At 45.7% G+C, this 27,337-nt stretch overlaps 3 protein-coding genes across 3 annotated transcripts; 2 read left to right on the plus strand and 1 right to left on the minus strand.

The window, feature by feature from the left end:
• Positions 1-6,020: 6,020 nt before the first annotated feature.
• CGCS363_v015073 (uncharacterized protein) lies at positions 6,021-7,226 on the minus strand (the record flags this gene model as incomplete). Its single annotated transcript, XM_036646922.1, has 1 exon — positions 6,021-7,226. One exon carries the CDS (start codon positions 7,224-7,226, stop codon positions 6,021-6,023), a length of 1,206 nt encoding a protein of 401 aa, XP_036487849.1.
• Positions 7,227-20,428: 13,202 nt separating this feature from the next.
• Positions 20,429-21,675, plus strand: CHIT (Endochitinase; the record flags this gene model as incomplete). Its single annotated transcript, XM_036646923.1, has 4 exons — positions 20,429-20,568; positions 20,669-20,936; positions 20,995-21,207; positions 21,235-21,675. 4 exons carry the CDS (start codon positions 20,429-20,431, stop codon positions 21,673-21,675), a joined length of 1,062 nt encoding a protein of 353 aa, XP_036487856.1.
• A 33-nt stretch (positions 21,676-21,708) lies between these two features.
• CGCS363_v015075 (uncharacterized protein) lies at positions 21,709-22,479 on the plus strand (the record flags this gene model as incomplete). The annotated part of the gene is made up of 1 exon (XM_036646924.1): positions 21,709-22,479. The coding sequence occupies one exon, from the start codon at positions 21,709-21,711 to the stop codon at positions 22,477-22,479; it is 771 nt and encodes a 256-aa protein (XP_036487855.1).
• Positions 22,480-27,337: the final 4,858 nt, after the last annotated feature.

Genomic DNA, 27,337 nt, shown 5'->3' on the forward strand with positions numbered 1-27,337 from the left:
CTTAACTCCTTATTATTAAGTGCTAATAGTAGCTTAATTACTATTACCTTAAAGCTTTTACTTAAGTACTAGAGGTAAGTTAATAAGAGAGTAAACTTATAAGGGGGAAGTATACTTTATATAGATTATTTATAAGAGAATATAACCTTATTAAGTATATTACTATATAAGAGGGTAATATAGCTTATCTATAATTCCTTAAAAGTCTGCTTAATACTTAAGATTATAATTTTATTATAAAATATATAATACTTCTTATCTCTTAGTTAAGTTAAACTATAGAGGCTACTATAATATAACTTTATATATTAATAAATACTAAGAAAGAGAATATATACTATTTATCTTTAGATTAATCTAAAATAAATATAAAAGATCTTATATAGTAGTATATTTTTAAGTATATAAGTTTTAAGGTTTATTATTAAGTAGGAAATATAGATATTTCTATTTAGCTTTCTCACTAGCTAATAAGTTAGTATATACTTAATAGAGTCCTTAAAATCTATAATATTTAAGATAATATTAAAGAAGCTATCTATATTAAACTTAACTTAATAGATTTAGGTGTTTATATTATAATCTATATCTAATAATACTTCTAGATAGAGTAAGTAGTAAAATAAACTTTTACTATAAATAATAGTTTTTAGAACTTTTACTTTTAGTAGTATATTATAATAAAGAAATTATTTCTATATATATATTAAGTTATCTTTACGCTCTATTCCTAAGTATCTAATATTCTTTATCTACTTAGTATTACTCTCTATCTTACTTAAAATACTATTTAAGCTATAAATACTATTATTTACTAAGTTAAAATAATATACTTTATTATTTAATTAAGTTCTATCTCTTATTATAGAGTAGCTTTAATATAAGATAAAACTAAGTTAAATAATAGTAATAATCTTTTATATAAAGTAAGATTACTTAGTTATTATCTTATTATTAACTTATATAGCTAAAAGCTACTTATTAATATATATTAATAGGTTTTTTAGTTTAGTTATAAAAGTAACTAAAGGTATTATAATAGAAAGTTTATTCTTACTATTTATATTACTATCTATCTTATAATCCTCAGTAAATAGGTTAAAGTTAATATACTTAAAGTTAAAGTAGATCTTATTACTATTATTAGCTTTATTATTTATATTATTTCTACTACTTTTAAATAAGTTATCACTATATTAAGCTATTTCTTTATTAAAACTTTATAAAAGTATCTTTATCTAATTAATTATAGTATTATTATTAATATTAGTATAAAGTATAAAAGAAGCTATTTTAAGAGGTATATATATTAAATAAATATTAAGATAATAATATTAAAGTAAATAAGCTAACTTAGTAATCTCTTTAATTACTTTATAATAAAGCTAAAAGTTTATATATTAATTTATATTTATATTTATACTTTTAAATAATACTTTATTATTTTTAAATATATATTTCTATGTCTTATCTCTTATAGCGTTCTATATATAGCTAAAGATTATTATAAAGAGCTTCTACTTATTATATCTAGCTTTTATTTATTAATTTATAAATAAAGATGCCTTTATAATCCCCTTTTATATTTATACCTTAGCCTTAGCTTTAAGCTATACTTATTTATATCACCTCTTATTTATTATTTTATCCTTTTATTAGATAATTATTTAGCTCTTATCTTAATATAAAATATTATATTACTACTAATTTATAAAAAGAGAGGTGTAAAAGTGTTATATTATATCTTATTATAAGTTATAAATAGTTAGTATCTTATATATTTATTTAAGTTTAATAATTATTAAAGTTTAATAATTATTAAAGTTTAATAATTATTAAAGTTATTTATTTTAACTAATATATCTAAGATATTTATTATTTAAGATTTATAAAATTATATATAGAGGGGGTTTTACTATTTATAAATCTTAAATAAGCCTAAATTTCTATATAGATTAGTATATTAATAGAGCTAAAAATATATATTAATAATAGAAATATATATCCTTAAGTATATTAAGTAATTTAAAAGTTAGAAGTATATTATATAAAGTAGTATAGCTACTATTTTAACTTTTTGCTCTATTTTTTAATACTTTAGTCTATTTTTTTATAATTTAGCCTATATTTATAATCTATTAGAGATAGTACTAAAATAGAAAGCTATTTATTTTAATAATATTATATTTAATAGCTAGTAACACTTTAAGAAAGCTTAGTTATTAAAGAACTTATAATTAATATTACTAAGCGAGGAGTATAAAACTATAATAATAGTTAAGCTACCTCTATAGATAAAAGCTATATTATTAAAAGCTATATATAAGAGTAAGTATTTTTACTAATTTATTATTATATTTAAATATAACCTAAACTACTAAATAAAGATAAATAAGTATATAGTTTATATTATAAAGTTAGTAATATTCTTAGAGAGTTTAAAGTATAGTTAGAATATTATTTATAAGTAGTTTTTTAGTTAAATCTTCTTTAGTTTTCTTATATATAGTAATTAGAAAACTAAGTTTAAAGAATTATTAAAAAGTACTAAAAGAATAGCTTAAAACTTTAATAATATAATAATATAGCTAACTTTATTAATAATTTATCTATAATAAATATATTTATAAACTCTAGAGAGTAATATAATAATATATACTTAAATAATATAGATATTAAGCTTAATAAGGTTCTAAAAAAAATAAAATATCTAATAATAAAATAAATAAGATAAGAGAAGAGGGAGAAATTAAGAACTAATTATTACTATAGAGGAAACTACTTAAGTAATTATAGCTAACTTTATAAACTTTAAAGATACTTAAAGCTCTTAAGATTTAAGTAGAAGAGAAAGATAAGTTAAAAAGATTATCTTAATCTTAAGCTATATTCTAAGATATTATAAAGGAGCTAAAATAGAGATATAAAATTAAGGTTATAGAGGATAACTATTATTATATTAAAAAGCTTATATTCTATTAAATATTTAAAGCTACTTCTAAAGATTAATTATATTACTTATTAACTAAATATAATATTAAAGCTATATCCTTATTAAGTAATATAATATAGAAAGCTAAAGAATTAATATAGAAACTTAATAGAGCTTAATATTTATAACTAGCTTTTTTTATAAAGTAATAGAAAAGTATTATTAATAAATTAGTAAAAATAAAAACTACTATTATATAGATATAAATCTATATATAGTAATATAAGCTATAAAAGAGATAGATAAAATTAAGAAGTATTTTCTAAGAAAAAAAGCCTAAATTACTTAAGCTATAAAACTTCTTAAAAAAAGAAAACTTTAATACTTAATAAAAGAAAGGAATAAATAGCTATTTAGCTACTTATTTTATAAAAAAGCTTAGCTTAAGAGAGGAAAAGAAGTTTATAAACTTAATTTATAGGTTTACTACACTTAGAATTCTTATTAAAGTTCTTAGTTTAAGTATTTTAGTATTTTTACTTAAGAATATTAAGTTATAATATAAATAATTAAAAAGTAGAAAGAACTATAAAACTTTTAAGTTTTAAAAGAAGAAAAAGATAAAGTTAGTTTATTATATTTTAGTAGAAAGATTACTATTTTTATAGAATTTTTATAAAATAGTAAAAGAAAGTATTATAAATAAGGTTAGAATTAAGAAGAACTTAAAAGTAATATAAGCTTTATAATAGATATAAGAAGAAAAAGAAAAAAAAAGAAGTATTAAACTTATTATTACTAGTATTTATAAGAGGTATTAAAGAGAAAGATATTATAGAGGTTAAATAAGAAAAATAAAAATAAGAAAAAAAGTAATTAAAAAATAAAACTTAAGTATAAAGTATATTATTTTAATTACTTTTAATAATTAAAAAATAAAGCTTAAGTATAAAGTATATTATTTTAATTACTTTTAGTAATTAAAAAATAAAGCTTAAGTATAAAGTATATTATTTTAATTACTTTTAGTAATTAAAAAATAAAGCTTAAGTATAAAGTATATTATTTTAATTACTTTTAATAATTAAAAAATAAAGCTTAAGTATAAAGTATATTATTTTAATTACTTTTAGTAATTAAAAGATAAAGCTTAAGTATAAAGTATATTATTTTATTTACTTTTAATATTTAAATAATAAGTTAATTATATTTTTTTAATTTTAAACTTTATTAGAATTAGAGTTATTTTAATTTATCTATAAAGAGAAATAATATATATTTATTAAAATACTTTATTATATTATAGTTATAAAATATTAAATAATTAATTTTAGGAAAAGGATACTTTATATTAAAATTTAAGTTTTAAGTATTTATTATTTATTATTTTTCTTGAAACCTAACCTTTTATACCTTAAGTGATATTAGTGCTACTTTTATATAGGTATAAAAAATAAGCTTAAGGCTTTATTTAAATAGTTAAGTTTTTATATTATAGCTATAAGAACCTTTTTAGCTATATAAAGAGTTATACTATTAAGTTTATACCTTTAAGTATAAGTTTAAGTTATTACTAAGCTTTAGCTATAAGTATTATTAGCGTTCTAATAATAGTATTATAAATAACGCTCTTATTAATATATTTTACTGCTCTACTGCTTACCTACTTATACTCTTCTATATAGCTAAAGATATATTAAGCTAAGTATTAATAACTAGCTATATTAAGATTTATTTATTTACTTTATTAAGATTAAGTATAAGTTAAAGTGCTGCTATTAAGTTTTAATACTATAAAAAAAAAGTATAGAGTGAACTATAATACTTACTTATATAGGTTAACTAAACTGCTAATATTATTCCTCTCTATTAGTTTTAAAAGTAAATACTATATTTTTAGATATAAAATAACTTTATTTATAATAACTATATATTAATATTCTTTATATATTATAAATAAGAAGTTAATAAGAATTATAAATAAATCTATAACTTTATTTAGTTTTAAAGTATAATTATAAATAAAGTTAAAAGTTATTTATATTTTTTAATAAAAGAATATTAAAAATATTTTATTTAACCTTTTTAATAAAGTATACTAACTATTAAGTTATTATACGTTATTATTAAAATAAAAGTTATAAATTTAATAATTTAATTAAGTTAAAATAAGCTAATACTAATATTATCTAAATTATAATATCTCCCTAAATATTTATATAAGTTAGTAGTTAATAATATTATTATTAATTAATCTAAACTAAATAAGTTACTATTAATAGTTTAAAATTATTTAAACTTAGATTAAATATTTATTAATTTAACTAAGTATTCTATAAACTAGAAACTTAGCTAAGAAAAATACTTTACTATTATCTTTAAATATATCTATAATACTAATATTCTAAATATAGAAAGTTTAATAAATAATACTTAGTAAGATTTTAATAAATCTTACTCTTAGTCTTTATAGACCTACTCTTTTTTAGGTAGTAGTTTTAATGAATAATTATATTATTTATTATTACTAGTATATTAGGTCGATCGCCCCTTCTAGGAAGCAATACAGGCCGCCTTCTGGGGGGCCACGCACGCCTAGGACCCTACGCCGTCATCTAGTGGCACTCGCACGCACAGGACGGCACAGAGATCAGCTCTGAGTATCTCGCAACCTATGAGGACGGTCATGTGATTGCTTCCCGATGTGTCGACCGCGCGAATAACACGCTAGGATAGGTTGAGGGACAGATTTGGCCGCTTGTGCCTGGGACGCCGGCGCCGGCTGGGATGATCATGCGGTGGGATTTGGGGGATGCTGGTGTTTTTGTGGCCAACATTACGAGTAAGGACATTTTTGTCACCATTCCGTTTTGGCAGGCCGGGAGAGGACCTGTTTCTGGGGGATTTGTCGGTGGGGAGCAGTACACAGATGAGACTGGGCTGTGGTCTCTTAACCAGCTTCCCAAATTGTAGTCAGGTACATCTTGTCTCGCCGCATACCTCTTGTAGTATCCGTAAATGTCTTGTAATCCCATGTTGTTCCACATGCAGCGGGTTGTATTTTGCTTTATTGCGAACTCTTCCCGAGTCATGTCGGCTGGAGAGCTTTGGAAATCCTCCTTCTGACTTCATTTACTTGAGCCTCAACAATCTCTTGTATCTGTTTCGCCATACCGTCTTCAATGGTTTTGCGGAGTTCTTCTTGGGCCTTCCAAACCATACCATCCATCAAGTCCTGGAACTCATCACTGACATCTAGCATCTGTTTCCCGAGCTCGTCATGTTTCCCGGCAAGCTCGTCTACATCGCCAGACAAACAGTCAACGGCATCGTCAAAGTCGTCTTGGCGCTCTGCCAATTGAGAACAGGTTCCTTCCAGATCACCAACCAGTTCCTCTTGTTTTTTCTTCCACGTCTGCATTACCTCGACTCTCTTCTGTAGTTCTCCGACGGTTGTCCGTAACTGGTCGACAGTCCTTTGAAGTTCTTCGTTCTGTTGGTCTCGCTGCCTGATTTGTTGTTGCAGGTCATGCAAAATTGCGACCTGGCTCTTGTCATCTAGATCGACAAACAAGGATCGCTGTAATTTCTCGGGTCGGTGGGCGTCGGTTGCGGATGACGCTGTGGCACGTATGGACCATTTCCTTTTACTCGTTGGACGGATGGCTTGGTTTCCGCAAGGGGGAACGGCCAGATGGGGACCCAGTGAAGCATCCCTTCGTTTGGTATCACCATACTCTGGCAGGTCGCAGTCGGCTGCGGGAGATGTGGCGAGGATGGATGCGGCGTCTGATCCGGCTTTCGGTGACTGTCCTTCGGTCACGCATTCGGCATACGGCGGTGGTGAGCCTAGGCGGCCTCGGCAAGGCGGCACCTCATCGAAGGGAAGCGTGCTACCACTACCGCACGAGGCAGGCGTTCCCGGAGCAGGAGGACTGCAGCGATCCCTCGTGGGCGAAGGATCATGATGGCCGTGAGGTACGTGCACTTTGTCGCCAGCGCCATGATACAGTCTGCGCGCATCCACCATGCACTGATACGGTTGCCTCTCGGGTTCCGTCAAGAGTGAAAATTGTCCAACAGCCCACACATATTTATTAAAAGTCTTCCGACGCAAGATGTCGTGTCGAAAATACAGGGAAAACAGCGAGGCCGCCGCGAGAGACCTGAGCGATGCGCACGTATCTAAGACCTGATGACCAGGTCCGTTGTCGATATCTGATTCCACTGGTTGGATCAGGTCGATCGTCCCGTGGCTGCGCAGCTTGAATCGAAGACAGGCTACCGAATGCATGCCACCCAGCAGTCCGCGGACAACTTCAACATGAGCCGGGCCTGGATTGGCGGCGTTGACCTTCCCATAAACTTCCTTCTCCAACGACTTGATGTCTCCGGCTTTTATTTGTACGCAGGCGGTGGTCATAGTTGACGCGTTGTCGACGACTGGGAAGAGGCGAAAGAATACGGAGGCGTGCGGGGAACATCGGGCGCGCAATTGAAAATGTTGTTCGATCACCTCGGGCGGTCGTCCCTCCTCTTCAAGCACCACAATAACATCGGCGGCATCGAATTTGAAGTCTTGCCCAGACGACTTGTCATGACTGCCTTCGATCGACATGCTAGAGTAACGTGGTCAATAGCGACAGGGGGGGTTCAATACTCACCGTTGTGGTGTTGTCCGTTACTCCGTTCTGCAGCATGCCCCTTCGCGCGCTCCTACTCGACAAGACGCGTCCGGCGGGACTCCAACCCAGCTCAGAGTGCATGGGCAACTATTGTGCGAACAGTAGAATGGCCGGGCGACTAGTCACGAATCCAGGCGCGAAGGTGCGAAGACGACGGTCTGGAATGGTTCTAGCGGAAACCCAGCCCTACTCGCACAATGAGTCGCGCCAGCAGGTGAACGGTCGGAATCCTGACCACAGAGGGCTGTCCGATAGAAGCGCGGGAGAAATGCTGGTTGAAGGGAGCGGAGTCCACCACGTTGAAGAGGATGCCGATGATGATCGGTGAAAGGAGGCATTCGGAGCGGATTGAAGAGGGGAGAAAGCTGGAAGCACAGAGATTGCCTGAGGAATGAGGAGTTAGGGGTGGACCCACTGGGGTCAAGTGGCTGATTGGCTGATGGATCCAGCTTCAGTGGATCTACTTCCCGAAATAGGTGGGCCGTGCCACGAGCACCGCAGCCGCGTGACATATCCAGCCACCTCTCACCTTCTTGGCGTGGCTGGTGTGATGCTTGCAGCGCCACGGTCCATAACATCTTACGTAAGCCTGGGCACCGAACACAAGGCCCTGTTTTGACCGGAAAATCATCAGAAGACCAACCCTCCGCTGATTGAGGACGACTATGTCGAGAGCCATCTGACGAGATTGTCACGACTGCAGCTGAGGATCAGAGTGTAACTTTCGTCATTTTTCTCTCCTTTTTCTTTTTCGTCTTTTTCGTCCAGTGAATTCCTAGACCAGTGTTCAGCAGCTACATTGGAGATGACAGAGGTATCGGCCGTCTCCATGCTGCTGAAGACGCAGGAGACCCCACAGACGAATCCTATCTCTGATTGGCTCCCGCACAGTCACTCCCCAGCTATCAGCCCATGGACCAATCAAAGTGCTCTCATCTGCCAGAAGCTCCACTTTGTCAACAGATCAGGTGTCGCGGTGAAGGTGTCGCCTCTGATAATCCTGAGCAAACTCCAGGATCGTGAGATTCGTAATCCTAACCTGAGCCAATCCGAGCTCTTGTTAGACCCCTTTTTGAGTCGGAACTCTTATCGGAGCTCTTATCCAGGATGGAGCTCAGGGCAATCCACGTCCTCGGTACTCTCTCCGGGCCAACTCCGGAGCATCCGGAGCATCTTGCCAGTCGCCGCTCTGATTTTGGAGACGTGCATCTCTGAACCCCGAGTGATGGTCTTGACGATGATCTCAGGCTTAACTCGGCATGCGACGCAGCAGAGGCCGTGTTGAAGAAGGCAGAGCATCCATTCACACATGGGAAAAACCTCTCTGTTAGCGACGGTCATGGTTGACGGCCAATCTCTGTCCACCGCGGGGCCAACAGGAAAGACACGGCGTGACTGCGCTTGGCTGGGCTCGGGGTGCACATTGCCCTTCAGGGGAGGTGGTGACGAAACGGCCAACACCACTTTCCTGTCGCTCAATGTTGCACGGTCGGGCCACAGTAATTGCGACCACTACTGTAGTCTGTGCAGTTGGGCCAGTTTGGTTGGTGTCACTGCTTCAAGGGAGACGGTGAGAAAACCGTCGCCACTTCCCCTGCGGGCCACTGTGGATACCTTAGGTACGCATGCCCGTCAGCCACCAGCTGCCAATTCCAGCGCTGAAATCGGCGCTCAGCCCTTGGTATGCTACAGACCGTTCCCTTTGCGTCCGAGAAGGGAGGTAGCTGTGCAAATACAGATTACTGGCCCCAATGCTCTCGCGTATGTATCCTGCTCATTGCATCTCAAAGTCGTTCCTGCCCAACGACTCGTGAGCGAGAATTGGGACCTCGTTCTGCCCACCAATGGTCTCGTGTGCAAGTCCGACTTTAACTACACAGCTTCAGCCTGTTTTTGACGTGTGAGCTATTGGCGCGGGTGCTTTCAGGACAAACGGACGGAGTGGAGGGTGCCGACTTACATTCTTTACAGTGACCACCTGCTGATTCTGGCTCTCAAATTGGCAGTTGGTGCCTGCATCTCTGAGGCTGGCAGTAAGTTCTGAGTGTAGGATCCCGGTCAAGTCAGTGGCAGCTTTCTATCGCGCCTAATGGAACCGTCGAATTCTTCGTGCTTCGACCTGCCCGGCAACATCAACTTGCTGTCTCCGCAATGGTCTTTCTCCTGGTTCCCAGTCACGGTACCTTATCCAGCACCCAATGGGTCCACAGTAAGAGTTCCAAACTGACTGGTAGCCTGAAGGGTATGGGAACTCACCACCGCCGCATTTCAACCGAAGTGACAACTGCACCTTCGGCGGTCAAACCTCCAACTCGTGCGCTGCTCTGCCGATGCTACTGCAAGTGGCAGTGGGTTGGGTATTTCCGATTGGCCTTTACCGAGGCTTTCCATCTCGCCACACATGGACGCGGCAGGAAAGGCGATGCTTAACAAAAAGGGCATTGCTATTCAACCTAGATCTGAGGAGCAGGCTGCCGGAAGTAGAGAGCCAGGTCACGGATTTTGATCTCCTCGCTGGCTCGTCCTTATCAGGGGATTTAAGAACGTGCCTCCCACGACCTTCACAGATGCCGTGTTTTGTCCATCCTTGTCGCCTAGCCCACACTGCGAAAGGATCCATGGGCACTTCTGTAACTGTCGCAAAACAGTAAAGCCTGCTATCTGCCTCAAAGGTGCTGTCTGCAGCTCGGCAAACTTTGGCTGCAGAGCGGTCTAGTGTCTCCACCCGGAGCGGGGGCAACGGCACGTCCCGCTTTCACCGAGTGGCCGGTGGCGCACGGAGCTTTCGGCACGGACTGGATGGAGTCGCGGGCCTGTGGGTCCATCTTTCTTCGATTTTTGCCGAGATTTCGGCACACCGAGTGCCAGGAGTTCAATACGTGACGCCTGCCCGCCGGCGGCTGCGGCAACCCAGATAGTGCGGTCTCTTTCGAAGACTACGACTCTGCTGCGACTGATGACGACTTCGACGGCTTTGACGCCGATTGTGATGGCGACTTCCCCAAGGTTAGTAGCGACAGGGACAAAGGAGCATCCGTCGTAAAAGTTGCCGATGCCATTCAAGCCATTGGAGCCGAGCGCTCTCTAATGGAGGATAGAACCCTCCTGTCCAAGACGACAGCACCAAGTCTGCCACAGGCGCCAAGCACGTCATGACGTCGTCCACAACTGTCCCGTCGGAGGTCCATCTGAGTTTAGAACTTAACGTTGAGATTTAGGACGTGAGAGTTCCGAGAAGCTATACCACCTGCCACAGAATCTATATTAAGCGCATTGAATGCCACTGATCCATCCCCAAAGGAAACTTCTTTCTCTTATCATGTGTGCAGTTCCGTTTGCCTTCTGAGATGACACAAATTGCTGAACCAATCACTTTGCCTTTATGGACCGGCATCTTTTCGTGCCACACATTGCTCTCATGCTGAAGGAGTGGTTCTCCAACATACTTCACGGCGAGCATCGTGGAAAAGCGGAAGTCCCATTCCTTCCCCCTCGAACAAGTCCTTTGCGCACCACGTTCCCATTCTGGCTCCCACAGTGGTATCATGACGTCGCCAATCTCCGTAGTCTTGGGGCCAATGCCATACACACGGCATGAATCGATTTTCGCGCGTGGCTCAGGTGGCTCCAGCTGGAACAGGCAGAATTCTTGCAAAAGAGAATCCAAGTACTGGAGGGAGCGAAGAAAACCTGCGCCTGTCGATTCTGGGAATAGAGGGTTGATCTTGGTTAAGTAATTGTTGAAAGATGCATCATTGATTTCTCGGTCCCGACTGGAGTGGCGGAACTCTTTGACCTTTGCTAGCAAAGAAGAAAGCGCGAAAATATGCCGTGTAAAGTCCGGAGTGGCGTGAAAGAGCTCATCCAATACTTCCATTACACGCCCAGCTCTGCAATTGTCGTCGAGTAGAAACGAAAGATATTTCTTTACGTAGGTGACTCGGTAACCACATTGCCCGTCGATCGTGGGATGCCAATGGACCCGTGGGACGCCGCTGTTAACGGTGAAAATCGAATATTCCCGCCATTTGGGTGAGATCGGATACCGCTCGTGGGTGTCCGGGTTTCGTATGTCAGAAAAGAAAGGTAGGGTCCGTTTCCGAGACTTTGACCAGTCAGGGACCCACGACGGATAGAAGGCATCTCCTGGACAGGACACGGGGCCGAACTCGAACAAATGAATTAGTAATTGGAAGTTGATTGCCCTATCGTTAAGACCGAAGGCCAGTGAGGCAACCTGCCTGTACAGTTCCGTCCAGTGGGCAGTGTAGTCGAGAGGAAATCTCTGTTGGTTCGGTACGAGGCCAAGAAGGGCGGCAATACGATCTTTAGGATCACGGCACTCGGCTTCGTGGAAGTACCACAGTAGTTCTAGGATACCGCGCTTGGTGATAGGCTCGCGTAGGTTTGCCGCCATATTGACTGGGTAAGAAGCCACGTCGAGACTGAGGAAACGCGTGGCGGCCAAAGAGATAGTTAGCAAAGCAATGGAATAACATCCGCAGTGAACGATTGCCTCGCGGGCGAGCATTGCCTCCTGAACCACCCATCGACGGGAGAACCAAGACCGCGAAAAAAAGTCGAGTAGAGACTTAAACCCGACCACCCCATCTTCACGACAGAAGACTTCGTTCAAGTGAAAGACAACGCGTTCGGCCATATGCCGCTGCGGTTGAATTTCAGGGAGCTGACTGAGTAACCGCAAAAGTGCAAAGACCTTCGCAGTCATGCGGTCATCCGGACCCAACCAAATGCGCACGTCTTTTGCCTCTCCATATATTCGCCCCATCAAAGGGATTTGCTGGGACTTCTCCTCTCCACTTGTCTGGTCGAGACATATTGCGTCAACCCACAGATAACAAGGCTTCTCCCGCGCGCGAAAATGTCGCAACAGTGCGTCGACGTTAGCGGTAATCCTCACGTACGAGATGTCATCATTGCACCTGATTTCCAAAGTCCGTGAAGGGGTTTGCTCGCCCCACGTGTATGAAATAGCAGAGTACTCTTGTCTCTGTGCGGAACGCCGGCATTGAAAAATCGTGCAACTCAAGGGATCTCTATCACCCGTCGCCGGATCTAGAGCAACAAGTCGCAGTACATCTTTCGTTTCCAGAGGTTCGTAGTAGTATTGATTAAAGACCGGCATGGCCTCGTTCTTTTGTGGAACCGGACTTTTAGATGGGACTTCTTCTGTCGTAGGGCGGCGGAAAAGAAGTGTCAGCGGACGAATATGGAGATATCAACGCCGTCGCGAGTACGGTACGTTTTCATGTAAGATGTTTATTCGTCGCTTTGTTGGCAGTCCACCTGGGAAGCGGGGTACTGATAGTGATCAGACAGCCTCATCCCGATCAAGGCCGTTGGCGGAAATGCCCTTCCTGCATGCATGTTTGATGCAGGCTGAGTGATCTGCAGCATGCGATTGGCGAAACAGTTCTTAGCCACGTCACTGATCTTGGTACTTCCTGGGGCAAAACGCGGTTTTCTCTCGATTATGCTAACGCGTATTACATGGAAGTCGTGTTTTAGATTCTACAAAGGCGAGCACTTAGCACTTCTTACTACCTGAAAGTCGATTCATAGATGATAGTAGTGATAACTCGGTCTGTTAACCACATCGTAGAGAGTCTTTTTGCCTTGACCGCCAGCATAGCGTTGCAACCGGGATGCCAATCATTCATCCCCCTGACTGAGCGCGCGGCGAGGCACCCATGTCCATGCGCAGAATAATGGGCCCTGCCGTCTCGCAAGAGCCAATCCTACATCTCTGATTCGCTCTCACACAATCCCATCACACAGGCTCCCCCCGTAAACACCTTTGACGAAGAGTTGCAGGCCTTTAAGAAGATGTCCACGAGCTTCGCTTCTGAGACGCAACGCCAACGCAGTAGTAATACCTGAGCCAAAGGCCACTACAGCCACTACCCACAGCAGGGTTCCAGGAGTAACTTCATTCAGAGGGGTCAGCAACAGTTCTTATGCATCAAAGCAGTCTGGTCGATTAGCTGGGGGAGACGAGACAAGAACTTACAATTGACTGAGAGTGAAAGCGACGTTGTGAGTGTCGACGATCTTCTGGCGAAAGTAAAGTCTCCCGAGACGGCTTGATACCATCGGTCCCTGTTCGTCACGATTCCAGCCTGTGTGGGTGTTGGTCCTGTCGGCGGTGCGCTCGTGCTGGTAGTTGGTGTTGGTTGTGGTGACGTGCCTGGTTCGCCTACGCAAACATAGTATCCGAGCCAGAGTCCGGTGCAGGCGGAGCCAACGACAGGGTTCCATTGGTAGCTGTGATAGTGTCAGTGTCATTTCAGAGGTCCACATGTGCCGTACGACTATCACATATGGTCGTGTTATTGTACACCCATAAGTTTGCCAGGCTGATACCATACTGGGTTGCGACGACTTCACACGTGTTGCCTGACTCAACCAAATGAAATTTGTTGCCTGCAAACAGGTTAGACGGCTTTACATGTTACCTGTGCGAAGATAGAAACTCACAAGACTCAATAAGTTCGGTCTGGGTAGGCGACGGAGGACTCGGTCCGCTAGTGGCTGTTGGAGTCACGGACGGAGGCCTTGTCGAAGTGCTGGGCACAGCGACGCAGACGTAGTAGCCGAGCCAAAGCCCGAAGCAGGCGGAACCCACAGCAGGATTCCATTCATAGCTACCGCCTGGATCAGTTATCTTGTTGACACATTGAATGATGTGGCTTACAAATCCGACAGGCTGATACGATATTGAGTCGTGATCGCATCGCAGGTGTTTCCAGACTCTACTAAGTGGAACCGTTGGCCTAAGGTACGTTAGCTAAGTAGCGATTATTATTGTGCGACATCTTACAAGATGAGATCAGTCCAGGCTGCGTTGGTGATGGGGGGCTTGGTCCGCCTGTGGCGGAAGGGTTTGCTGTTGGGGCAGCCGTTGGGGTGCTGGGGATTCCGACGCAAATGAAGTATCTAAGCCAGAGACCAGTGCAAGCGTTGCCAACCGCTGGGTTCCAAGCATAGCTATAAACTTGTTAGTCAGGCTGCTCTTGACTCATCTTGGATTGACAAATGGATCTGGGATCATTCACAATTCCGCTAGACTGAAGGCGCTGTTTATGCTTGCTGACGATAACTTCGCACATGTCGCCGGAGACGACCTGATAAAATGAGGTACCTGCAACGTTTAATAGAACATTCTTCTTCGGACCAAAGTTAGAAACAACTCACATGTCTCAATAAGTTGGAGACGCGCTGCTGGACGTGGCGGTTGCAGATGCCACGGTAGAAGTTGTTCCGGGTTCAACCTCTCCCTCAACGCAGTATTCCACACCAGGAGTAAGTCCGTTCTCGCAGTGAGGTCCAACGGAAGGGTTCAGTGTGAGAATTGAGTTTGTAGTTACGACGCAGCCCCCCCGCAAAAAGACTACGGCAAAATTCACCCTATACGCGGGCACAATTCTGGAAACACTATATGGGCACCTTGACCTGTGCCCTCTACCAATTAAGGAAAACAGTACAGAAACCCCATACGTTCCTGCTGGCAGGCAAACCCTCGTTCAGTGTGAGAATTTGAGACAAGGGTATGCCCCAGTCCGACGACATGGACTCGCATGTCTCGCCCTCCACAGCCGCCCAGGTGAACGTGCATGCGCGAGTCCGTAGGGTTGCGGCCACTGTCAGAGAGCTGCTGAGCCCTAGCATGAGGTTCAAAACCCAGTTCAAGGACTTCATAATGACAGACGAAGTGTGTGCAATGAGATGGGGGGTATGAGAGGGAGCCACGACAAGAGACGAAGCCTCGACGGACCAACTTGAGTGAGTTGGTGGGTTTTGATCTGGCGTAGGATGCACGGCATGTTCGCCCTGCCTTTGGGCGTCGAGTTACCTTCTATTATTATTGCGAGGCCACGAGAGTTGCCCGGAAGGAACAGGAGATTGGCACTTGCCCAACGCAACGCTGTTTCCTGCAACAAAGAATACATTTCTTTCTCCTCAACGCCTCGTTCGTGCCTCAAGGAAGTTGGGAGGTCGAGCCAAGCCAATAGTCATACCAACTGTATGCTGCGTCCACAATATCGAACTCATAATGTTGGTTGTCCGCTGATCTATGTGCCTGTCTTTTGCAGTAGTATATTATCTTATATGCAGGTACAGAGTACAGGGAGGCTAATGAAGAATCAGGAACAATCCCTGTCCAGTAGCAGAGGAGCTTGGCTGGCCCAATCATGTGGCTGGCTGTGAGTCGAAGCCAGTATTTTACCGTTGTATTCATTTCCACCGCAAAGATCGGTTCATGCATCAGCTAGGACGGCGGAATTCTTCGTTGCCTCCTTGGCGCATCTGACGGGCTGTGCCTTGCAGAATTTCAAGATTAGATTACTTACACACCATCATGCAATGTAACAAGCCGGCCAACATGCTGATGATGTTGTAGGTGATGCACACACCAAACGCCATTTGAAGGTGGCATTGAGCAGTATCCAGTCATTTCTGCCGAGGCGTGTCACTGGTAGGAACTTATTCAGCGAAGCCTTGCACAGCAGGCGCGAATACATCTAATCAAACCATCATTCACGGTTCTTGTTAAGTCTGATTTCGAGGCCTACGTCCGAATTTCCTTTGCACTTTCTTTGTAAGTAACAAGCGACCCATCATATTTGGACTCAAAGCACTGTCACCCAGGCTCTTTGCCGCTGCCTCCGTCTCTGGAAATCAACTTTGGAAGACGACCGGTCAAATTCCGACTGACGTGCCAGCCAGATGTCGTGCAGTGCTGAGCACCAACATGACCTGCGACTTCTTGGTCACGGTTAACAGCGCTGCGAACGGAGAAGTCGTCGTAGGCGAAGCGGCTGATGTCTTTTGCAACTCCGCCTGCCGAGACTCGCTGCGCCCGTTCACGGGTAGCGTGACATCTGGATGCGGGCATACGCAATACAAGCTGTGGGAAAATAGCACCATGACAGCTTCCGGTCAGGATATAGCAGAGGGGCTGCTCTGGGCGAAGAGTCTACTCTGCATTCAAGACGAGTAAGTCAAAATCGTGACCGACTGCGAAATCTGCTGGACTCTCACAGTCATGATAGGTCAGGCGTCTGTCTTCCAGAGCTCTACGATGGCGGGAAGGAGCTCTGTTCGGATTGCGGTCTCAAATTTGCTACCACTATGGTTAGCACCGACTATGGCCGGGCACATGTAGACGAAGAAGACTTCCAAGAGTTGCTATGGTCATGCTCAGCACCAGCCAATAGCTAAACCTACAGCTACACACCACCGCCACCGCCGGCCACGACCACCGGCGGAAGCTCAGCGCCGCCGTCCTCGACTCCGACTTGCCGTGGGACGACTATCACGGCTCAGGAGGGCGACACTTGCGAGTCGATATCTCGAGCAAACAGCGTGGCTACAGACCGAATGATTACCAACAGCTACATGGATTACTCCTGTCGAGAGTTGGCGGTCGGCATGAAGCTGTGCATTCAGGACACTTGCACCATCGCACATATCCAAAGAGGGCAGACTTGCGAGGACATAACCAGCGGCAAAGGCTTTACTGTAGTCCAGGTCACCTCTTGGAACCCGTGAGTCAACCCGAATATCTCAATGACGAGGACTAACTTTGTGCGATTCCCCAACTCAGGACCTTGAAGACAAAGTGCGACAGCAACATCACTCCCAATCTTAATGCGCTTGCTGGAAGAAGCATCTGCGTCGAGTAAGCTGCACCCTCACCCCGGCCTGTATCTGCCTCGTAACTATATGTGGGAGCTTACACAATTCGCTTTGCAGAGCGCCGGGTCCATTCGAATTTCCCACGACCACAGAATCGACCACAAGACGTTCATGGACTCTGTATGAGGACTAGGAAGTCGACTGTTCTGATGACCTTTTCACTGATGATATCGCAGTTCTTCGCCCCTGTTCACATCTTTCTAAATGGCCTCCGTTGAGACAGCGTATGAAGGGGGGCCCTTGGGCACAACAACTCTTTTCTATCCATCATATACACCCCCTGCAGAAACACATACGGCTTTAGACTCGTCCAAAGAGTCAATCATCAGCGACTACACAAAGTACTGCTGGATCACCGAGGAGGACTAGGCCCAAGGCTACGACGCGGACGCCGCTACGACGCGGACGCCTTCCCGGCAGCGTGTCTGAACTTGATGAACACATACTGTCACTATAGTGAGGGCATGCCGTCTCCAACACCCCTCACCCGCGCTCCCGCCGTCTGCACGCCGGACAGGAGTCAGTACACCCTCCAGCCAGCGCCGGACCCCGTCGTCACCCCGACCCCGCATCAACCAAATCTCACCCCCGGATGCAGCAACTTTGACAAGGTTGCCAGCGGCCAGTTCTGTGCCGATGTTGCCAGTGAATACCGCATCAGCCTGGATAACTTACAAGTGGAAACCTGACGTGGGATCGGACTGTCGCAACCTGCAGCTCGGCGTGTGCGTGTGTGTGGGTTACGACGAACGGCTGATCCCCACCGTAACGCCGGCGGCTAGGGTTGCAGGGAGATGGTTCTGATTGGGATTGGAAAGCGATTCGTATATAGCGAGAGACATTCCGGGGTGACATTGGCGGGGGAGGGGCACCGAAGATCCATTTTGAAGTTTTATGGACGCTACAGGGGGTTGTTGGTTCGAAGTCTGCAAAGTTCCATAGGCAAGGGCTTGAATGTTTCTGTTCATATTGCTCATTTGCCTGCTAAGTGCATCTGGAGGGGACACACATGAGCGTTAGACCAACGTGCATCCAACCCGTCCCAGGCTTCCCTTACCAGACAAGGTTGAAATGAACCACAAGATCCTTACACTTCCAGTGTTGCAGTAGCAGCAGAAGCGCCAAGGTAGGCAGCAGACCGGTGTGTTCAAGCATGGCAAATGCATGTTACAGACGTACATGCTGATCAAATTTCCGTACGAAGCTATCTAAAGTGGTCTCATCTGGCCAGGAAGGTCGACTAACTCTCGGCAGCTCGATAAAGCACTCGGCCCATCTCGCCGTCGGCCTCGTATGGCTCGGCAACATCGCCATCTGCCCACCATTGAGACAGCTGCATTCCCCGTTGGGGAGCCATGCGCAGGTACATCATGTCATCCGGTCCAACACTGGAGTATCGGACCGGGTTTCCATATCCGTCGAGGAACACCACCTCGTACTCTGCCTCGTCTTCCGACTCGAGAACGTCTCTAGAGGCAATTAGAAGCAAGCGATCAGACAGTGCCAAGTACTGTATATCATCCTCGGGGTTCTCCGATGCGCGGGCCTCGGTCAGCTTTGCGGGGTCAATGCTTCTCCGTCGTCCGGAGTGGCCGACGAGCTCCGGGAGCACATCAAAGACCCTGCTCCAATCATCGCCAAAGTCGAAAAGCTCTCGGTCGTCGAGATAACGCCACCAAAGCTCTTCGTGAAGAAAGCCTATGCCGTCGGCATCTTCCTCCTGCGTGATCAGCTGTTGCATTTTCTCGTCGCCGCCCTCGCTGTCGTAGCACGTCCGGAGGACGACCAAGTTATCGCAGGTTTCGTGAAGAAGCTGGTCCGCAATCTTCCGGATCTTGTCCGGCCGCCAAGGCTGAAGAATTTCGCACACCTCTTCGGTCGTGGGGACGCGGCTGATGGTGCCGTTCCTGCTTGCTTGCCACTCGGCTGGAATCTCGTCCATCGACATGAAACACCTGATAAGCTCGCAGATCTGGTCATTTGGTGAAAGGTTTGAGGAAGGGTTCCAGTTGCGCTGCAACCATGTTAGCCTGCGCCGTATTTGGCGGCAATGGTCGACCTACGATGAGATACTGCTCGGCTGGGAAGATGCCCCATGGGGGCGAGGAGACACCGCTCATATGGAGTTGGATGATTTCCACTTGCCGAGTTCTAATTAGTCGCTTTTCTTTTGGCGGAAGAAAGCACGGGATAATGACAAGAGAGAGAAGAATGAGTCACAGCGATGCATGTAAAATGGTTTTTCGTAAGCGCGACCCTGCGCTAAGCCTTTTGTTGGCGCTTGCTCTCTTGGCCTGCATGTGATGCCTGCCGGCGGCCGTGGGGCCTTGTTGGAAGTTCCGTCCGACTTGGAGTCTTGCTGTAATCCGTACTTGACCCTGGACACTGCTATTCAAATATCACCTTATCGGGGTAGGATCCCTGGCATTGAATCCTGCTCATGTAATTACGCCGCGAAGCTTAATCCACCCTCTGCAGGGCGTTCTTCTTGGCTGCAGACTGACAGAATTCACGTGGAATGGATCACCGGACCGTTGTTCCAGTCTGGATGGTGCAGATGAGTTGTACGGAGGACTTTCCTCACCCGGCACGTAGAACCATGACACCCCTGGGCATACTTGCATTCCTGATCTGAGAACAGAAGACCTGAAATGGCTGTTCCAATTTGATAATAATCATGTCTCACCCTTTGGTATATGCGAAGCCTTCTCTGTTTCTAAGGGTCATCTTGGTCTTGCTGATAAGTTCTTTTTTGATCTTTGGCAGTCTTTGCCTTCGCTCTCAATCACGAGGACTTCCTTCCGCGGCTCAATTGGGCCCCTCATTTCTTCCACGTTACTGCTCAGCTGAGTGCTCTCTGTGACGACTCCAATCCATGCAGGGTAGGATGCTGTGGGCTTTTTCCATGTATGCGGCTTTGGTGACAACGACTGCTCCAAGGGCTGCAAGCCCAACTGTAACGCAACGGCAGAGTATAGGCAGTACGCCCTTGAAGACATCTTTGACTGCCCGATCAGCGTTTGTTGCAGGTTTGTCCACCCTCTATTTCTGGCTCCGGGATCCGAGCTAACGTGATGATTGTGAAGCAAACATGGATTTCGCCTCACTGCCGAGGATTTCTGCAATGACGGCTGCCAGCCGAACTCTAGATGCGGCAGTCCTACATAAGTACTACTCGCCCAGCGCAGGCCTACAGAAGAACATCTCAAGAAATAATACTTACGGCGGTGGGTAGACTACAAACGTGTCCCATTAATTTTGACCCCTTGACATACGAGAGACGCATTGCTTACTATGAGTTATTCACCCAAAGAAGAGATTGTGGTGTCAGGGAGCCCAAGGATCTACCACTGGCACCCCTGACGCATCTGAATCTCGCATTCGTCAACTTTGGAAGCGATTACAAATTGATAGACGAGCATTCTGAGTGGGTACGACGGCTTGTCCTCAGAAAGGTCAAGTATCCCAACTTGCGGATCAACATCGCTATCGGAGGATGGGCGTTCAACAACCCTCCGACATCAACCTACCTCTCAGACATGGCATCGAGTTACGATGGCCGAAGAACATTTATCCGGTCTGTGGTCAATTATCTGCGGGTAAGTTGTGGAGAAGTAGTAGAACTACTCAAATACTTTCAGCTAACAATGTTACCAGAACTATGGCTTGGACGGCGTCGACATCGACTGGGAGTACCCTGGTGCTCTCGACCGAGATGGTCGTCTCCAAGATGTCAACTCTTATGTGCAACTGCTAGCAGAATTGCGAGATGCCTTCGAAGACGAAGGCTCCGGATGGGAAATATCAATCGCAATCCCCAGCAGCTACTGGTATCTTCGAGGGTTCAATCTTGAAAATCTCCAGCGGCAAGTCGAATATTTCAATCTCATGTCGTAGGACATTCTCGGCATGTGGGATGAAGATAATGAGTGGACTGGTCCCTACCTCAGAGGCCACACAGACTGGGACATGATCGAAAACGACCTCGGCCTGCTCTGGCGCAACGGCATTCACCCTGAGAATGTCGTCATGGGGTTTGGCTTTTACGGCCGATCCTTCACGATGTCGGACCCCAGTTGCTTCCGACCTGACGGTGTCTGTCGCTTCAGAACTGGAGGCATGCCTGGCTCCTGCTCTGTTGCGGCTGGCGTCTTGACCTACCAGGAGATTGCCAGTTGTAACAGCAGCCTCGATGTTCAGACATTTTACGACCCAGACAGAACGGTCCTGTACAACGTGTTCGAAGGAAGCCAGTGGGTGTCGTACGACAATGCTGTTTCCTTCAAGGCCAAGCTCGAACGTCTTTCCAGCAGATGTCTCAGCGGTCCCATGATCTGAGCCATTGATCAAGACGCGTCCAACTTCACCGCCATGGGCGAGCTATTTGGAGACTATTCGTACCTGCAGGTTGAAGGTCTCGATCATGACTCCGCCGACCGGCTATCCGATCTTTTTGGCCAGTTTACTGGTCAAGACTGTTTCGTCACGGAGAAGTGTACCGACGGAGCTTCGGGCGAGCGTGGAGCTGGTCAAGTATGCCCTGCTGGGACCACGTCCGTCGAGACCGCCCACAACCCCTTGCAAAGACACCCCATGCCCCTTTCAGGTGGAACATGCAATAAGGGATGGTACCGCCATATCTGCTGTCCGAAAAGCTCGATGCCCCAAGACTGTGAATGGAACGGCGAACCAGAGCGTAACGTGTTTGGGTGCAGCGGAAAATGCGGCCCGGGCACGTTCGAGCTCAACACCGACACAGCCATCGAGCACAAAGGAAATGAGCAATGTTACTCTGGAAAGAGGTCCTTGTGTTGCCGCAGTACCAAGGTCATTGACGATTGTATCTGGAGCGGCTGTCAAGGACTTCTTGCCCCTAGCCAGAACCCTGAGTGCCCCGACGGCTACGACTACCAGACGTACCGCTACAACAAGCCAGAAGGTGTCGGTCTCTGTCGAGAGGAGTATGTGTCACCCGTTTCAGGAAAGAAGGGTAGTCCTTTGATGGAGCCTTTCAAGAGCGCATTGTGCTGTCCCAAAGGTCGCAGCTACAGCAACTGCAACTGGGCCAACAACCCGCAATCCTCTTCTGATTTAGAGTACGGCAATCCAGAACTTTACTGTCTGCCCCAACCTTGCAAGTAGACACAGGTGGAAATTGCAGATGGCCTCAACCCCCCTCTTGCGAACGCCTACAGTGGTGGTCGTTTCGAGATGTCGTGTGATGGTGTATCCTTACCGCCAAATTACGATCCGTTGTTCGGTTTCTGTTGCGACCCGCCGTCTACTTGATATAAAGACTGGCCTGTCGACCCTGATCGACTGTACGAGCTGAGTTTCAACCACCCTGACACCGACAAAGCAATTTGGCAGTACGACACCCAATACGAAAGCAACGACCGAGACCCTATTCGTGCTGATGGGACTGTTCCTGACGGCTCGGACGCTTACGGACTTATGATGCTCAACGGCGAAGAAGAGGCCATAGATGACAACTTCCAGAAGTCTTACATAGTCGTCCGGCGCACAGTCTCGGTCCCCCGTGTAAAGCGAGACACCTTGACCAAGAACCAGACGGTACTTGAGCGGGTTTTTGAGCAGGTGGAAGAGGCCTTCCAAGTTTACTGCAACTTTCATCCCGGAGCCGACGAGCGCGAGGCCGTCTGGAATGGCCGCGCCGAGGATACTATCATTCGTCTGCCAGACCATGTCGGCGAAGGACCATTTGCGCGCGTCATCTCTATGATGCCCGTAGGCAACGACTACCAGTTGCCCAAGCATCATCTCCAGCATCGTTCTTTGGACGGGATTCATGATAAACCCGTCTACGAAGTCAAGGTCGACTACAACTTTCATCTCGCTCGTCAAGATCGCGGCCCCGTCCAGATTCGTGTCGACTTTACTAATCTGCTGGGGTACTGGTCTGAGTTGACAGACTCGGAAGCAGACGGAAATACCGCGAGACGCGCAAAGAGAAACATCCCTAACGAGTGATTCACGATGCGCCACTTCCGTGACCGCGTCGCCAAGGCCGAAGAATTGGAGAAGCGTCTTCGCAAACGCTCAGGGGATACAATTCTGACCACGGTGCCCCTCGAGGCCGAGCCGGCCGACCCGAAGCCGGACAACTGCCCTGTGTCGCGAGAAAGTAACATTGCCAAACGCTGGTGGGGAACTTTGACGCGCTGGCTAGCGAAGCTGACCACGGTGACGCGGTCTGAAGTCGGCGATCTTCCTATGGGCTTGGCCGACAAGATCAACTTGTTCAAGGCGTCGTGGGGATGCCCTGGCAAGACCTGGTCGGCGAACCTGCGCATGGACCTGGAGGCCGAGATCACCATGCAGTCCACATATGCCTACTACTACTCCGGCACGTTCATTCCGCCCACAAAACCAGACGTGTTCTTCTTCGGCATTCAGCCAGAGGCCTACGTCGGTCTCAAGATGGTTGGTAACGCAGAGCTCCGCTATACTACCAACAAGAAGAAGATTGTCGACACTCTTGGATACCCCGGGCTGGCTGTCAAGGGAATTGCTGCGATTGGTTCCACGCTCGATATATATGGCCAAGTAAGTCAATCAACACCTACTGTAGCTAGACGAAGCTGCCTTGTTCTCTCGGAGGTTCGCGACTAACAAAGCAGATCAACGGATACGTCAATATTCACGGAGAGGCGGAAGCGGGTGCGAGAGTCACCTTCGATAGGTCACGCGTGTTTTGGCCACAGGATAGCAGTGACATTGAAAAGTACGACGAAATTCTGAACCTCGGCCTGACTGAAAAGCCCAAGAAGCCCAATGGACTGGACGTGACACCAACCTTTGAAGCCGGCGTCCAGGTAAAGGCCGAAATTGACGTCATTATACAACCAGAGGTAGGTTTGATCTGTCCAATACACTCGCTCCGGCCATCCTAACATCTTTTACACAGGCCAATGTCGGTATCCAGATCGGTGGCGGCTCCTACACTGCTGGCAGGACTCTGATCGGTGCCCAAATCACGGCCTTCATGACCGGTATCTTGAAATTCATCGCGACTGGCACCATCAGTACCTCCACCGGTCGCTTTGACTACACTTACGGCTCGTACTTTTACTACCAACTTGGGTTCACGGTCAAGGCCACCGTTCTCGACTGGGCGAATTGGGCGCTCAAAGATCGATTGGCCTCTGCACCTGACCCAAGGAAGTACACCATCTACAAGTCCTCGGGCTCAATAGATCTACAGGGAAACAGGAAACGCATGGTCAGGCTGATAGACCAACCGGACTCTGAAGACGACACGGGGCAGTCTTACGCCAACGACACCCTGGCCGAGACTGCGCTTCTCGACCCCGTCTATCTTTTCAAACGACAAGATGATGACAGCATGGACCTGAGGATGTAAATCCGGTTCAACAGATGGACTCTTTTGGCTGATGAACCTTTGCAGACCCCCAGCTGCCCCAATTCACGCAGCAGATTCAGTGCCCTGCAGGTGACAGCCCTTCTCTGAAGCTACCGGAACTTCGATGTCAGTCAATAAGTCGCTCAATCCCGCCTGGCTGCGGATAAAACTAACAAGACCTGCAGTTAACTGTGGCGCATTTCCCCCTCGTTAACTCACCTATATTTCCGGTCAAGTTTGGGGAACTATTCCTCTGTGCCAGGGTTACAAGACGACGACCCTGCCAACCACCTTGACCCATGCCTCGGCCATCCTGCCCGAGCACAAGGAAAGAGCCAACCAACGTCGCAAACAACAATGCCCGAATCTGGTCAGCGACCTGGATTCGTGTCCTTACGAGACAGCCTTCATGCACTCGGCTGTCGGATACTCGGGCTCGTTGATGAAGCTCAAGTGCGACGAGTTTCCTTGGGCATCGAGCGAGGAGGGTGGTAACTTCAGGGTAACAAACGAACGGAGCCAGTAATGTGTTACTAGCGTCCAAAACGGTCTGGGAGGTCAATGCATTGGTATGTTGTCCTCAGTGTTTCTGTATCAAGGGTCGAGCTTCTGACAAGCATGTGATTCCCTAGGAATGATGAACGACATGACGCAGAACGTCGGCAAAATGGACCCCGAGACAGATCCTGACGACCGTGACGACCTGTGGATAAGCTGGTGTCAAGGGTCTAACACTGACTGTAAGTGGTCTCATGTTCTCATCATTTTAGCGTTCTTTTCACAGCGGGTCGGATTGTACTAACTACCGACTAGTCTGGTACACCTAAAAGACAGTCGACGGCGTTACTCAGGGCTGTAGCAGCTATGAAGAGAACCAGCCCGTTGCCGTCGGTTATGACCCCGTGAACTGGAGTGTAAGTTGATATCACCCTCGTTGCATTTCTACTTGTCTGACACGGTGACCAGGGTCAACCAGGCGATAAGTCTTGGACGTTCAAACGCAATTACACTTTTAGTGTCATTGACGACGGCTCCCAGGCCAGCAACTGGTGGGACGCCACCGGGAAGCAGTTTATGACAAACACCGGCTACACGTTCCGCAACCCCACCGGATATTCTTCCGTCATTTGCGCTGTCAACATCTTTGACCAGGACGACTACTACCGGAACCCGAGGCAGGGTAATGCGGCCGAGTTCAACGGTCTCTGCTACAGGGGCGATTCATACGCAGCGAATGGGTGGCGAGAAGGACGAGTGGGAAATCACAGGTAAGATCTCTTTTCTGTGCACTGACACCGTTAAGCACCAAATCTGACCCGTCATTCTACAGGTGTTACGATGCTTGATGACGACTTCGTGGTGGGCGAGGACGTTGACTGGGACTTGTTGGCGAAGCAAGACGCTGGACAGAAGGCAGAAGCCTCTGTTTCCGAAGCTGAGACATCTCCAGCTTCCGCGAAAGGTAGCCCAAGCGACTCTTCCGTCTTGGCAAGCCTTCCTACACTTTTAGGCGGTATTTTTCCCTCTGGACAAATCTTGATCCTCAGTAGTAAAACAGCCAGGTTCAGCCAGGAACAGCGTATGAACAGCTTTTTCTTTCTTTCTGTAGCACCTATCACCGCCATTTGTAACATTCAAAAATGACGCGTTAGGGAAATGTGTTGTATTCCACTTTTTTCTATATGTTATCCGACTACTATCAGGCAAAATCAGTTGCACACAATGCTGCGACTCTCAATTTCAGGTTTCATGGAAGGTTATACGGCGGGGAGTCAAATGCGCAGATGACCTTCACTGGCAGAACCCGTCCAGACTTTCCCGAGGTCGACATGGTTATCATTCTGACCTGCCCCCAAGTGGTCTATAATACCCTGCAGGCGGGCTGATTGGCGGTTCAAACAAGGCAGGGCTCTGATATTCGTCAGCAACTTGGTAGAGGGGTTGATGCCAGCTGGACAGAGCGCTCAGATGATTTCCAGCGCCTTGGCTGGAGGCTCTTAGCTCTCGGCCTCGCATTAAATGTCGCTGACGATGTCGATGTTGAAGTGCAGCGGACCAAAGCCAAGAGAATCGTGGAGCGAGGCAGCGAGTCGGAAATGCGTTGGTTGATATTTTCGGAGCCAAGATAGCAACCCGCGGCCGTGGCCCGCGACCTCGCCAGCGGTAAGCCCCTTCTGGAACTTGGCGGGCTGATTCTCGAAGGCTACCTGCTAGTGCTAGGTACAAGATTGAGCCAGTTACGGCCAGGATCTCGCTCAGATAGTTATCCACTGTTATCGTGAACGTCGACTTACTGGCTCTTACTCGGGTCTGACTACCTCCTAGCCCGTCGGGGGGTTGAACAGTCTGACCAGCCTTTATAGGCCGGGCGGCTGATGCCAGTTGGAGCTGGTCGCTGCTCTGTCGTCCGAACCGGCCAAGCTTCCATCATCTAGGCCAACGACTGGCGCTGTGGACATAACCGAACATCCTAGTCGGTAATCGTGCATGAAGTATTCGGTAATGTCATCTGCACCCAACTCAACAGCAACATTCCCAAGTTTGTCGAGTTCGAAAAGTATTTCAGTTTGATCCAGGCAGCCCTCGCGGCGGGAATCGTTTCGCCTGCCCCATGGA

This window comes from Colletotrichum siamense, assembly GCF_013390195.1.
Source record: "Colletotrichum siamense strain Cg363 chromosome Unknown KSG_Cg363_contig15, whole genome shotgun sequence".
Classification (NCBI taxonomy): Eukaryota; Fungi; Ascomycota; class Sordariomycetes; order Glomerellales; family Glomerellaceae; genus Colletotrichum; species Colletotrichum siamense.